This window comes from Peromyscus leucopus, chromosome 1, assembly GCF_004664715.2.
Source record: "Peromyscus leucopus breed LL Stock chromosome 1, UCI_PerLeu_2.1, whole genome shotgun sequence".
Classification (NCBI taxonomy): domain Eukaryota; kingdom Metazoa; phylum Chordata; class Mammalia; order Rodentia; family Cricetidae; genus Peromyscus; species Peromyscus leucopus.
This window is the reverse complement of record NC_051063.1, coordinates 51,961,794-51,975,055: the sequence shown is the minus strand read 5'-3', so window position 1 is coordinate 51,975,055 and position 13,262 is coordinate 51,961,794. Positions and strand designations below refer to the sequence as shown.

At 38.4% G+C, this 13,262-nt stretch overlaps 1 protein-coding gene and 1 non-coding gene across 4 annotated transcripts in view; both read right to left on the bottom strand.

Moving 5' to 3' along the window:
- Slf2 (SMC5-SMC6 complex localization factor 2) overlaps positions 1-13,262 on the bottom strand; it is a 53,454-nt gene that overhangs the window by 38,586 nt on the left and 1,606 nt on the right. For 2 of the 3 annotated variants that reach the window (XM_037207256.1, XM_028891110.2), the window contains exons 2-6: positions 11,537-11,580; positions 10,219-10,952; positions 8,722-8,776; positions 3,222-4,189; positions 2,162-2,232 (exon numbers count right to left, since the gene is read on the bottom strand). In XM_037207256.1, coding sequence (XP_037063151.1) covers positions 2,162-2,232; positions 3,222-4,189; positions 8,722-8,776; positions 10,219-10,952; positions 11,537-11,580 — 1,872 coding nt within the window. The other variant, XM_028891112.2, reaches the window with a different exon arrangement.
- Positions 184-286, bottom strand: LOC114708154. The gene has a single exon (XR_003736747.1). It is a non-coding gene; the product is annotated as a U6 spliceosomal RNA (small nuclear RNA).

Here is a 13,262-nt window from a genome sequence, read left to right as displayed (position 1 = left end):
GAAACTCTGTCTCATGAAAACAAAACAAAAAACCCAAAAATATAAATAAAATGCTTATTTCCCTAAGCAGAATAAATTTATTTATAACAAAGAATAAATAACAATGGTTCCTTACTCAGAGTAGTTTATATCCATATTACACGAAAACTGAGTTTTCTCAGGGTTAAATGTTACTAATTTAAAGAAAATATGGAAAGTTTCATAAATCTGCATGTCATCCTTGCACAGGAACCATGCTAATCTTCTCTGTAGTGTTCCAATTTTAGTCTATGTGCTGCTGAAGCATGTACAAACATAAAAATATTCTAAGAAAAGGCCCTATCTTTGTGCCAATAATAAAAACTCATTGATTAAAAGCAGGCAAAGGCAGCTGGGTGGTGGTGGTGGTGGTGGTGGTGGGTGGTGGTGGCAGTGGCGGTGGCGGCGGCAGCACATGCCTTTAATCCCAGCACTCTGGAGGTAGAGGCAGGCGGATCTATGTGAGTTTGAGGCCAGCCTGGTCTACTGAGCGAGTTCCAGGACAGCCTGGACTGTTTCACAGAGAAACCCTATCTCAAAAACAAACAAACAACAGGCAAAGGCTCTGAGCAGACATAATTATGAAAAAGCCTAATACCACACAAAAATATACTTAAGATGCCAATCAAAATCATGATGAGAACCATTCCATGCCCTTTAAGATGGCTATTACAAAAAGGAAAAAAAAGTGTGAGAGAGAAAATATCAAGTGCTGGAGAAGATGTGGAGAAAAGAAATCCTCCTTCATTGCTGGTAGTTATGGAAAATGCTGTAGCTGCTGCAGGAGACAGTGTGGTGGTTCTCCCAAACCAACAATCACCTCATGACTCACTAAGGCTGTATGTGTGGGCATATATCCAAAATACCTGAAAGGGGGACTGAAGATATATGTACACAAATCTTCATAGCATTTTTTCCCCCAGAATAGTCAGTAAGTGGGCCCTGCCCAAGTGGCCATTAATGGATAAATAAACAAAATGCAGCATGTATGTAAGACAGAATAGTCAACCTTTAAAAAGGAAATTCTCCACAATCTTCACTACAAACAAGACATTATGCTACGTACAATCCCCCTGATCTAACAAATAAACTACTAAATGATCTCACATGACATATCCAGAGCAGTCAGCTTCATAGAAACAGGAAGAAAAATTAAAATGGTGGTTTGTCTACGGCAGGGAGGAAGAGCACAATGGGAACTGGTGTGGAGTTTCGTTTGAGAAGATGAAGAATGTTCTGGAGCTAGGTGGTGGTGATGATGGCTACATGGATGTTAGTGTACTAACCTAAACTGAACTGTTCAAAATACAATCTAGGGCTGTGGTGATAGCTCTGAGAAAAGCCCTCACTGCACAAGCCTCAGGACCCAACTTTCAATTCTCAGAACCCACATAAAAGCTGGATGTGTATGCCAGGTGTGGCAGTGCACACTTTTAAACCCAGAAGCCAGCAGGCAGAAGTCTGTAAATTTGAGGCCAGCCATGGCTACATAGTGAGACTCTTATCTCAAAAAAAGGGCAATGGATGCATAGCATAAGTGTCTGTAATCCCAGTGCTCCTACAGGGAGGTAGGAGGTAGAGCCAGGAGACTCCCTGGAGCTCATGGGTCAGGTGGCCCGGCATACACAGCACTGAGGAGACTGCTTCAACACGATGGAAGGTGGGGACTAACACCAAGGCTGTCCTCAGAGCTTCACATGCATGCTACAGCAAACACGCACTAGCATTCTCATGCATGAACTGTGCACACAATAAGTTCTATCCATGCTTCTCATCAAGAATATCAGTTAAGATACTGTTATGACAAGCAAAAAGGAATTTATAATAATGCAATACAAAGTACACTGTAAAACCTCTATCTTTTGATATCTCACTAATAAGAGAGTACATCTTATTTCTACAACAGTTGACAAGAGAACTGTAACAATGGTACTCCTACAAAACTCATGTTAATTTCTAGTTCCCTTGGGATTTATGGTGCTGGAGACTAAAGTCAGGGCTTTGCAATTGCTTGGCAATCCTTTTACCACTGGGCTAAATCCTCAGCCCCATATAAACTAATTTATCATTCTAAGTTAAATTAAAAGCCAACCAGATAGGCAAAGCAGTTTGTTAAATTTAGCAGATTATAATTTTAACCAACCTTTGTGTGTCTTCCATCTCCTTTACAAGACGCTCTAAAGTATTTGTATAAGTTCCACTCTGAGCATATTCCTAAAACAAAAAGAAAGTTTAAAAAATACTTTATAACTCATCTTAGTAGTAGAACTGGGATATTAAGTTATTCAGAGTACTAATGACTATTTTCTGTCAGTAACCTGGGTCTGGATGATACCCTTCTTAAAGGAAAAATTTCACCATCATGCTTTAAATCTAGTATTCTATTCTGCAGGCAATTGGATTCCAACATCCATTAGGAGGGACACTGCCTGTAACACCCTGCTAACCTCAGGATCTGAATGCAACACCCAAGGGCTCTGTGGCATCCCTATATTTTCTTCTGCATTCTACTTCAGTGAAATCAAACTACCACTAAGTTTTAGGTGTTACCATGGATTACTATACCTTCCCCACCAAACTTTACAGAAACCTTAAAATTAATACAGTTTACTCCCAAGATAGAATGAAGCACTTTATAAATAAAATTGCACACCACAATTAACAACATTTCTACACTCTACCTTCATTTACAGCAGTGGTCTCCAAAGCAGGGGGTGTGCAAGGTGATCCATTGGGGTGCAGGAAGAAAATAATAGAACTTCTATTTATATGGAACTTCTATAGAAACTCCAGTAGAACTTAATCTACAGTAACTTCTACGTAACTGCCACAGGAAAATACTTAATTTTTCTTTTTTCTTCTAAATTCTGCTTTTGTATATACTTTATTTCAAAAGTACACAGTATTATAGTGGTACATATATAGAATCTATGAGGTACATATATATTGGGGAACATGCTTAAAGTTTCCTTTCAATAAAAAAAGTACATGTGATCAAAAAATTTTGGAGACCACTGATTTACAATAATAAAATTGAAGATATGGGGAGCTCGTTTACCAAAAGAGAAATTCACACCCATGTCAGTCTAATGATGAGATGTAGTAGTAAACACTGAATTTTAAAGTAAGTCAACAATCTATCTTCTTTAATTAATCCATCTTTTCCCCATCAAGTGAAGACAAATTACCACAGAACTACTTACTATGTAGTCTGATGACTGGGATCTAAGCCCCTTGGAAAAGGCAGGAGGCTTTCCTGAAGCTGTAGGAGTCTGGTTGAAGTTCAAAGCCATTATCTCTTCCAGTGATTTTAATGTTTCCTCTTCCTCATCACTCTCTAAGTTGTAACCTAAACTTTCTTCATCACTATCAAAATCACCCCTGAATTTCCTTTTCAGTGCACTGCTACCTGCATTGGAATTTCCTGAACTCTCTTTATCTGAAGGTGCTGCAGGGCTCGGGACACGCGGCACAACTTCCAAGGCAGCTGGGGGAGACTCTGTAGGAGGGCTGTACTCTGAATGCAAAGATCCCCCAGAACTTTTCCCTGAAGATTCATTAGAAACAGCCTTCATAGTCTTTGCTTTGTGTTCCTTGTGTTTGGAGGATTCTGCAGAATGCCCAGAACGTTCTTTAGAGGAGGAACGCTCTTTATCTTTTTTAGGAACTGGAAGAGTGCAATTTTTAGCATTTAATGGTACTCGAGAGGAAACAGCACTTGGAACATGGGAAAGTAAAGGTAGTTTTGTCTCCTTTGATGTCACAGAGCCAGCTGGTTTACTTTTCTGAAGGTTGCTAGCTCTTTTAATTGCAGATTTTTCCTGAGGTAAAGGGAAGTGGGGCTTCTGTGTTTTAGTCTCTTTGGTACTTGCTGCGTGGACTTGGTCACTATTCCTGGAAGAATGGTGGCCAGAATTTGAAGGTGCCAAGTCTGCAGAAGAACGATCTGTTTCATCATCAGGTTCCTTGGCTATATCTTCCAAGCGCAGAACGCCACCTGGTGTCTTCAGTGCAATGTGTCTTATAAACTTTTCTCTCTGATGTGATGTGTCTGGACGCTTCTCTAGGAAGGACTCTTTTGCTTTTGGTATGATAGATTCTTTTGTGCTTTTCAGATCTGAGTCCACAGAGTTCCTTTTTCTTTTCTCCGAGAGTTTATTCTGCTTAGAGCCTAAAATTAATTTTTGTCACATCAGTGAAAATTATACTGTTCTGTCTGGCTCAAGCTTATTCACAGAACACTGATGAAATGTTTAAACTCTAAGTTTAGGCCGACATTATTCACTATATATATGTAATGAAGAAAGAGATCTGGCAGCGAAGATTTAGAGCTAACAACATATGCTCATGTTTACTGCTAGTCTATTAAGTTACTATCTTACCAAAGGTACCACTCCCTAAAACATAAGACCCTGTATATTGGCACTAATGAGGGATTCTAGGCTACTTCTGCTTGAAGTGGATATTCTTTTCAAGTCCCACCCACCTGGTTCTAGAATGAAATACTTCTACATCTAAAGGTGTGGTGGTTTTAGATATAAATTAATAAGCCAGCCTACAGGACTAAAAAGCGTAGATAAATAATTACTAAGTTTAAAAAAAAAAAAAACAAAACAAAAATAAACTTGACTGGGTGTTGTGGTACACCATCTTTAATTCCAGCACTTGGGAGGCAGAGGCAAGGGGGATCTCTGTGAGTTTGAAGTCAGCTTGGTCTACATAGAGTTCCAGGACAGCCAAAGCTACACAGAGACCCCCCTGTTTCAAAAAAAAAAAAAAAAAAAAAAGCAAGAAATAAATTCTACCTTGCATTGTGGTGCATCCCTATAATCCCAGCAGTCAGGAGTCTGAGGCAAGAGGATCATGAATATAAAAGGCCAGTCTGGGCTAGAATGGGGTGGGGGAATTGGAAAACCCTGTCTCAATAAAACAAAACAAAAACAAAACACCAAAACAAACACTAAACCAATAAATAGATGCATCCAAGTATTTCCACCTAGTGATTACCACCAACTCGTATGTCCTTCTAGTTTTCAGCTGTTACGGGTTGAAACGCCGTGCTATGTCTCCTCAGATATGGTCAACTACTGACTGTCATCACTACTTATCTCCCAGACTGAGAACTTAACTGGGAACAGGGTCTTCACCGACAAACCCAAACTAAAACAAGGTATGCCAGAGGAGGACACAAGATACCATACAACTGAGAGACGCCGTTAAAATCCAGGACTGCTGAAGATCGCAAACAAACACCAGAAGCTGAAGGTGTAAAGAAGTAGTCTCCCTAGAGTAGCAATCAGAGGGAGGGCCTTACCAATGCACTCATTTCAGACTTCAACTTTCTAGAACTATGAGGTAATAATTTCTGTTGTTTTAAGCTACCCTAGCTTGGGTACTTTGTTATAGATGCCTGTGTTCACTAACAACTAGAAACACTTTATAACTATATATTTGCCCAGCGTTGGTGGTGCACACCTTTAATCCCAGCACTCAGGAGGCAGAGACAGGCAGATCTCTGTAAGTTTTAAGCTAGCCTGGGCTACAGAGCATGATACAGGACATCCAGGACTATACAGAGAAACCCTGTCTAGAAAACAAAACAACAAAAACAATGCAGGAAGAGAAATCAAATGACTAAAGACAAGGTTGAGTTAAGCAGATTATCTTAAGTATGATGTTACAAAGATAATAACTACAGAGCTGGATTTTGTCCCCATATACTAGGAAGCCAGATCATTAATATACAGATAGAAATGACAACGTCTTGATTTGCTCAGAAGTATCTAGAAACAAACGAAAATTGTTTATAAAAACAGTTTAGGACAAGTCAGATTACTAAGAATTTTTACTATTTCTGCCTATGAGCAAAATACTCTGGAAGCAATGCAGAAAGATCTTGAATTTGAGGCCAGCCTAGACTATACAGTATCTAGAATTGAGAGGGACTGAACTGGTTGACAGTCTAGGTAGGCTCCACCTTTGTGTGTGTGTGTGTGTCCATGTGGAAGCAGAGGTGGACCAGTACCGTTTGTCTACCTTGTCTCTAAGGCAGTCTTCCTGAAGCTGGAGATCATCATTTTGACTAGATTGGCTCACCAGTGGGCTCCTGGACATCTTTCTCGGTGCCCTGATCACAGGACTGTCTCACTGACCCCAGCTTTTACATGGTGCTGGGGATCCAGACTCAAGTTTCTATGTTTGCAAGACTACATAGCAGACCCAGGGAGCTGCCTTCCCCAAATCTGAAGCACTCTTTTCTAAACTTTCTAGGAAGTAGAGAAATTGAAAAATTTTCAGTTCTTTTTGTACTTCTTTTTTTTTTTAAAAAAAAACTTTTTTTTTTTTAAAGGTTTATTTATTTATTACGTATACAGTGTTCTGTCTGCATGTGTCCTTGCAGGCCAGAAGAGGGCACCAGATCTAATTGCAAGTGGTTGTGAGCCACCATGTGGTTGCTGGGAATTGAACTCAGAACCTCTGGAAGAGCTGTCAGTGCTCTTAACCACTGAGCCATCTCTCCAGCTCCCCATCTTTTTGTACTTCTTAGTCTATAGGCTGGATGTTTGTTTCACAGTACTTTGATTATTTATTAAATAAAATATTTAGATAAGAAATGGGTTGAGCTTGTAAAATGTCAAAGAAAAAAAGAAAAAGATGTCCAATGTTGATTAAGGAGACTAGTCATTAAACTATAAAATGTACCAGGACTGATTATATTTGACTTCAGAATGCAGCCAAAAGGCGGCTTTTGGAAGGCCAACTCTATATGTCCACTCTACCAACATTTAAAAAATTCTTAAACTTGTAGCAACCAATAATAGTATAGTGTGTGTGTGTGTGTGTGTGTATAATTATCACACTTGAGTATAATAGCAGACTTACCATTTGCATTGTATGTGTATATGTCTGCATATGAAAACTATGCATGCACTCAAGCACAAGTCTTTCTGTGGATGTGTATGCATGTATATGCCCAACTATGTGGAGGCTCTCACAGGTCAACACTGGGTGTCCTCCATCAATCTTAACTTTCTTTTTTAAGACAAGGTCTGTCACTGGACCTGGAGCGCCTCAATTCAGCAGAACTAGCTGGCTGGCAAGCCCCAGGGATCCTCCTGCCTCCCAGCACTGGGATTATAGGTGAACACTGCATGTTAGACTTTTATACACAGACACTGGGGATCTAAACTGTGGTCCTTGGGCAACAAGCACTTTATCAAGTAAGCGTCTCTCTAGCCCCTTGTTTTGGTTTTCTTGCTATGCAGCCTAAAACTTGAAGTAAACTGCTTCAACATTCTAGGTGCTGTGATTATAGGCATGAATTACCATGTACAGCTCCATTTTTAATATCACATACAATGACACAAGGAACACAGTAAGTTTTCAATAAATGTAAGCTATTTCTCTGTTAACTATATCTTCCTGAATGTAGGAAGAATCCATATAGTTCATTTTTCAAAGTTTGAAGTTATAGCAGAAAAAGCTGACACACTAGATGAGTAAAATTATTTCTACAGGCCTTTCATTTTCTCAGTAATGAGTTTTTGCAGTGTTAAAGTTTTTAATACTGTAATTCTGGATCCCTACTTTAAATCTTTGTATACATGGTGTCATCTCAAGTTGCTTCAAGTCTTTCTGCAGGAAGAGATTTAACACATGCATGCTCCCCGACCCCTGACCAGCATTAAGCAGGTTCTACTGGGCTCACCTTCAGTCTTTAAATTTTCATGTTGTAATTTTCCTACTGTTAAGAAGAGATACTTAAAAGAATTCCTGAGTTAGGTGGTTGTGGTGGCACACGCCTTTCATCCCAGAACTGGAGAGGCAGAGGCAGGTGCATCTCTGTGAGTTCGAGGCCAGCCTGGTCTACATAGGGTTCCAGGACAGCCAAGGTTATAGAGAGAGACCATGTCTCAAAAAAACCAAAAACTAAAACAAAACAAAAACAAATAAACAAACAAAAGAATTCCTGAGTTAACAGTAGCTATTTGTGATGTATCTTCTCAATCAACAGAAATTAAAGTATTAATTAATATCTTGTAGATGTCCTTGAGATGTTACATTAGAAAGACATCTTTGTATTTGGAATATTTGGATCTTGTTTTAACTTCATACAAAGCATTTTTTAATAGGACACCAAGAATACAAGAGTATGCTGCTGCTCATTTGTTCTGGGATAGCATCCCAATGTAGCCCAAGCCAGTCCCAAACTTGTATCCTCTTCTCTCAGTCTGAGTGCTGGAATCACAGGTATGTACCATCATGCCTAACATCAAAATGATGTTTCTTGATGTAGCCAAGGATTCAGAAGTGAAAACACTCAATACTAATATAAAGAACGCTGTTAAAACACTATTAGGAACTCCTTTGAAGAAGGCAAAGAGAAATCAAGACAACAGATTTTGCAGAATAAATTCAAGCACTTTTTTTTCCGAGATCAGGTCTTACTCAATATAGTTCAGGCTGACTTCAAACTCTAGATCCTCCTGTCTCAGCCTCTTGAGTACTTGGGATTAAAGATGTGTGCCACTGTACCTAGCTCTAAATATTAGTCTTTAGAAATGTTAATTTTATCAAACTCGTATTATCTGAGACATTTAATTCTAGGAAGGGAACTAAATATTTGAATAAATTTATTTTAAAATGTGATAAGAAGATGCAAACTTACTTAGAAACTATATGTTTAAGTCTCATGCTACCTACCTGAAAGTTCCCATGAGTCTGAAGATGATCTTTTTCTTGAGAGATGTCCATTTTCCTATGAGGAAGTAAAGAATATGAACTTACATTTGAATAGACTTCTAGACCAATAAAGCAAATACCTACATTCAGAGGCAGTTTTTAAACCAACAAACAAACAAAAAAAACTTTAAATATCTTAAAATGAAGAATATGGGCTGGAGATGTAGCTCAGTGGTACAGTGCTCATCTAGACATACAAGGCCCGAATGCAATACCTAGCACTAGGGAAACACACACACAGCCATCTGTATCATAAAATATGTAAAATAAAAATAAAAATCACAAAATAACGTCCATGTTTTATAAGCTAACAGTAATTTCATAACTCAAAAACTAATATAATAGTTGAAGACTATTTTTCTATGGACCAAATATCATGTCTATTGATCATTAGCAATATTAGTAGTAAAGGCACAATCTTATTGCAAAGAGGCCTCTGAATTTACAAATATCTTCTAGGAATACACAATGCCACGGTTTCTTTTTATTCACTCCTAGAACATTAGTTATTTTTGGTTTATCTGATTTGAATTTTTCACAGTAGCTTATCAACACTGCATTTCTTTGCAGTGTTGGGGTCTCAACCAGGGCTTCTCACACAATGGGCGACCACAGAGCTACATTCCCAGTTCTACACTGTTTTTGTTTCTGAGACAGGATTAGGTTATGTAGGCCAGCATAGCTGACTTTCTAGGCAAGAGGAAAAGCTTTGATGTTAATCTGAGTCTGTATTCTCAAAAGAAAAAAGATAGGACTACGTCATCAGGTATGTTTCTAAGACCCATACCTAATCAATTATCTAAGGTTTATATATGGGCTGGAGAAACAGCTCAGCAGTTAAGAGTTCTTGTGCTCTTGGAGGACTTGAGTTCTTAGCACCAACATCAGGCGGCTCACAACCATCTGTAACTCCAACTCCAGGAGATCTGATGGCTTTTTTTGGCCTATAAGGACACCTCTACATACAAGTTCAAATAAAATAAGTCAAAGATTTATATATATATATATCTGAAACAGTGATTCTTGAACTTTTGGAGTGCACCAGTTATCTAGAGGACTTACAACCAAAGACTGCTGGGCTCCAACTCCACTGTTTCTCACTAGGCAGAGACTGCATTTTGGACAAATTCCCAAGTGCTGCAGATGCTCCTGCTGCTCTGAGGACATTTTAAGAACCACTGCTCTAAGTTATTTCCTGTTCTTTTATATTTGCCATTCTTTAAGTACCTCTTTTTGGAAAACTTAACTTTAAAAAAATGACTCTACTTGCCTGAAAGAATGTTTATTTTCCATTAGAAAAGATCTTTGATCCTGGTCTGAAAAAATTAAGGTAAAGAAATTTACTGAATTCAATGAAGGGTAGTTGGAGGAAACCTAATGAAACCAGTGTCAGCCCAAACTGTGCACCCGTATTTTAGATGGTAGTGGTAAAATTAACCCAGTAATTCTTGTACATACCAGATTTGAAAGATTACTCTTTCCAGGGATAGCATCATTCTGTTTACTGTGTTCATGCCTTGGTTTACATTTTTTCCCTACACTAGAGGATTTTAAGGAAAGATTGCTTGTTTCTGAGAAAGAATTTTCCGAGTTGATTCTCTGCTCCATTTGTTCCTTTCTCAATTTCTTCTGTTCTCGTTCTCGGCAGTAAGAAGCTAATGACAACTTGAACCTCGCTCCCAGTGGGCTTTCTCCTGGGTGGTGCCGGGATAGGCTGCTTCTGCTCCCAACACTTCGGGAGCTGTTCTTGAAGATGTCACCTCCTGTTGCTGGGGCCTGCTTTCTGGAGTCTTCACTAGTCTTGCCTCGATCTCTGTCATTCTTCTCTCTGTTACTTTCATGAATGAACAGTGACTTCCTTCTCTCTGGAGACCGGTGTTTTTTCTTCCGTGTCTTCATCTCTTTGGGCACTCGATAAGAGGAAGGATAGATACCTGATCCTTTGAGTAAATATTTGGAGCCTACTGACATACAAGGCCGCCGTGACTCGTGTACACCATGATCTTTGTGGTGCTCTTTACCACCTTTCATGAAAGCTTCTAAAATAGGACTTTCTTCTGATGACATTCTTTTGGGTTTAGTTTTTTTTGGTGAAGATAATTTCCTTTCAAATTGCTCTCTCCCACTGATGGATACTCCATTTCCTCCATATTTGATGTTTGATTTTTGTGGAGAATCCAACATATGTTTGTCTAAAACAGTCACAATTAAAACACATACAAATTTTATGTTATTAAAAATAAATTAATGTTTCTATTCCTATTTAACTATCAATTTATAACTATATTGAAGCTATTAAAGAATTCAAGCCAATTAATATTTGGGTAATAAAATACATTTTGGAAGAGAGAGAAATTAAGAAATGGGTTTGTTTACCTTTTATGAAGTTTACATTCATGACTCCCTCCTACTACATCATCTAACCTCCCTGTGGCTATATTTGTGAGCTACTGTGCTAGAGAGTAAAATAAACATTCAGAGGCAGAGGCAGGCAGATTTCTGAGTTTGAGGCCAGTCAGGTCTACAGAGTGAGTTCCAGGACAGCCAGGGTTACACAGAGAAACTCTGTCTTAGAAAAAAAGAAAGAAAAAAAAAAAAATCAGCACTATCAACTGTATATTATTTTAATTGTTAAGATTGTAGAACAGATGGCTTAATGTTTACCACATCTTCATTCTAACTGTACAATTTTCAATTCTGAACAGTATAATCAAATTCTGGAGGCCCTCTTCACCTCTAAAACAACCGATCAAAAATATTTTAACAATACGCATACCTGGTTTTGAAGCTGGCTTGAAGAAATCTATGATTGACTGTTTCCTGAAAATAAAAGCACAACTAATATGGCATCACAAAAGCAAGTATTAAAACCTCAATATCTTAGATTAGGTGGTGAACATTAGACTTATATAATACAGGCTGGATTCCACTATCCGATTTAACTAAGTTCTGACAATGTTAATCATACTTTGCTAAGCCACAAGAAAGTTGAAAATATAACCAATTTTCTCTAAGTTTATAAATACAACTGAGACAATGAAATCTAGAGTACTAAATGGCAAAACTAAAGTGTGAATCTAGGGAACTGATGAGTGTTGTTTAGTTTGGGAATGCTCACATCTACATGCTAGGGTAGAAGACCTTGGGGAGAAGTCTCTGATTCTGTTTGTTGTTATCTCCACTGACTGGCAGTGATTCAAATAGAAACCTGATGAGCAATGGTGACTGGAACCCTTAACAGACTCTTGCAACAGGAGGAGAGTGACAGACGGGAAGATGAACAATCCAGTTGATCTGGGAAGGTGGTTGAAAGGAAGGTGCATGGCAAAAGCAGAAGGGATCATTTATGAGTCTCACAGTATCTCTTTATGTTTCTAAGATGCTAAACTAAGTAACAGCAAAAACTAAAATGAGCCACAACTTGGGTTTCAAATGTTTTTTTTTATCTAAGATTCCTTAAGATTGGCTAGGAGCAGTGGCACACATCTTTAATCCCAGCACTCAGGAGACAGAGGCAGGTGGATCTGTGTGAGTTTGAGACTGGGCTGGTCTATGTAGTGAATTCTAGGCCAGTCAGGGCTACATAGTGAGACCTTGTCTCAGGGGGGACACTACACACCAAAAAAAAAAAAAAAAAAAAAAAAAAAAACAGAAAACTACAAAAAGAGTTCAGGGGGCTGAGGAGAGGCTCCGTGTTTAAGAGCACTTGCTGCTCTTGCAATGAAGTAGATTTGGCTGTTCACAATGTCTAACTCCAGTTCCAGGATATGTGATGACCTCTTCTGGTCTCAGGCACCAGGCACACACATGCTGCAGACATACATGCAGCCAAAACACTCATACACATAAAATAAAAATAAGTAAAATATTACAAAAAAAAAAAAACCTTAAGAAATCTTTAAAAAGCAGCATACTACCCAAGTAAAATGAAAAAATGTTGATATAAAAGTTAAAAAAAAAAACAAACAAATTGGTTTAATAAATTTTATGGGTTACTGTGCCCTAACACAGGCATGATTATTACCAGGACCTATACTCTGATTTGTTAATGCATGTTGAGTTGTCAGCTGTGAAAGGGGAGATGTTATATGTAGAGAAAAACTGAGTAAATAAAATAATTTACTGAAATGTATCCATTTTGCTGAAAGCGAGTAAGCAGTAAGCTACCAGTGTCTCCAAACATGTCTCTTCTGAGAATGGAGCATTCCATGAAAAGCCTGAGCAATCCAAACCCAAGGCTGATCTCCTTTTCTAGTTTGTACATTTTACTGGTCACATCAGAAGAGCAATGTACATCTTTCCTGGTTTACCTAGATTCTACAGGTATGCTGATAGAACCTAAATGACTCCAAGTGACAGGGTAAAGGAGAATACATGCATTTCTTTACAAGAAGTAACTTACATTAGGTAAATTAACTCTACCACCAAGTAGAAAGGAAGAAATGCTAGAGTCTGCAAAGGGGAGGCAAATGATGTCCTATTGTTGGTAATTAGCAAGGTGC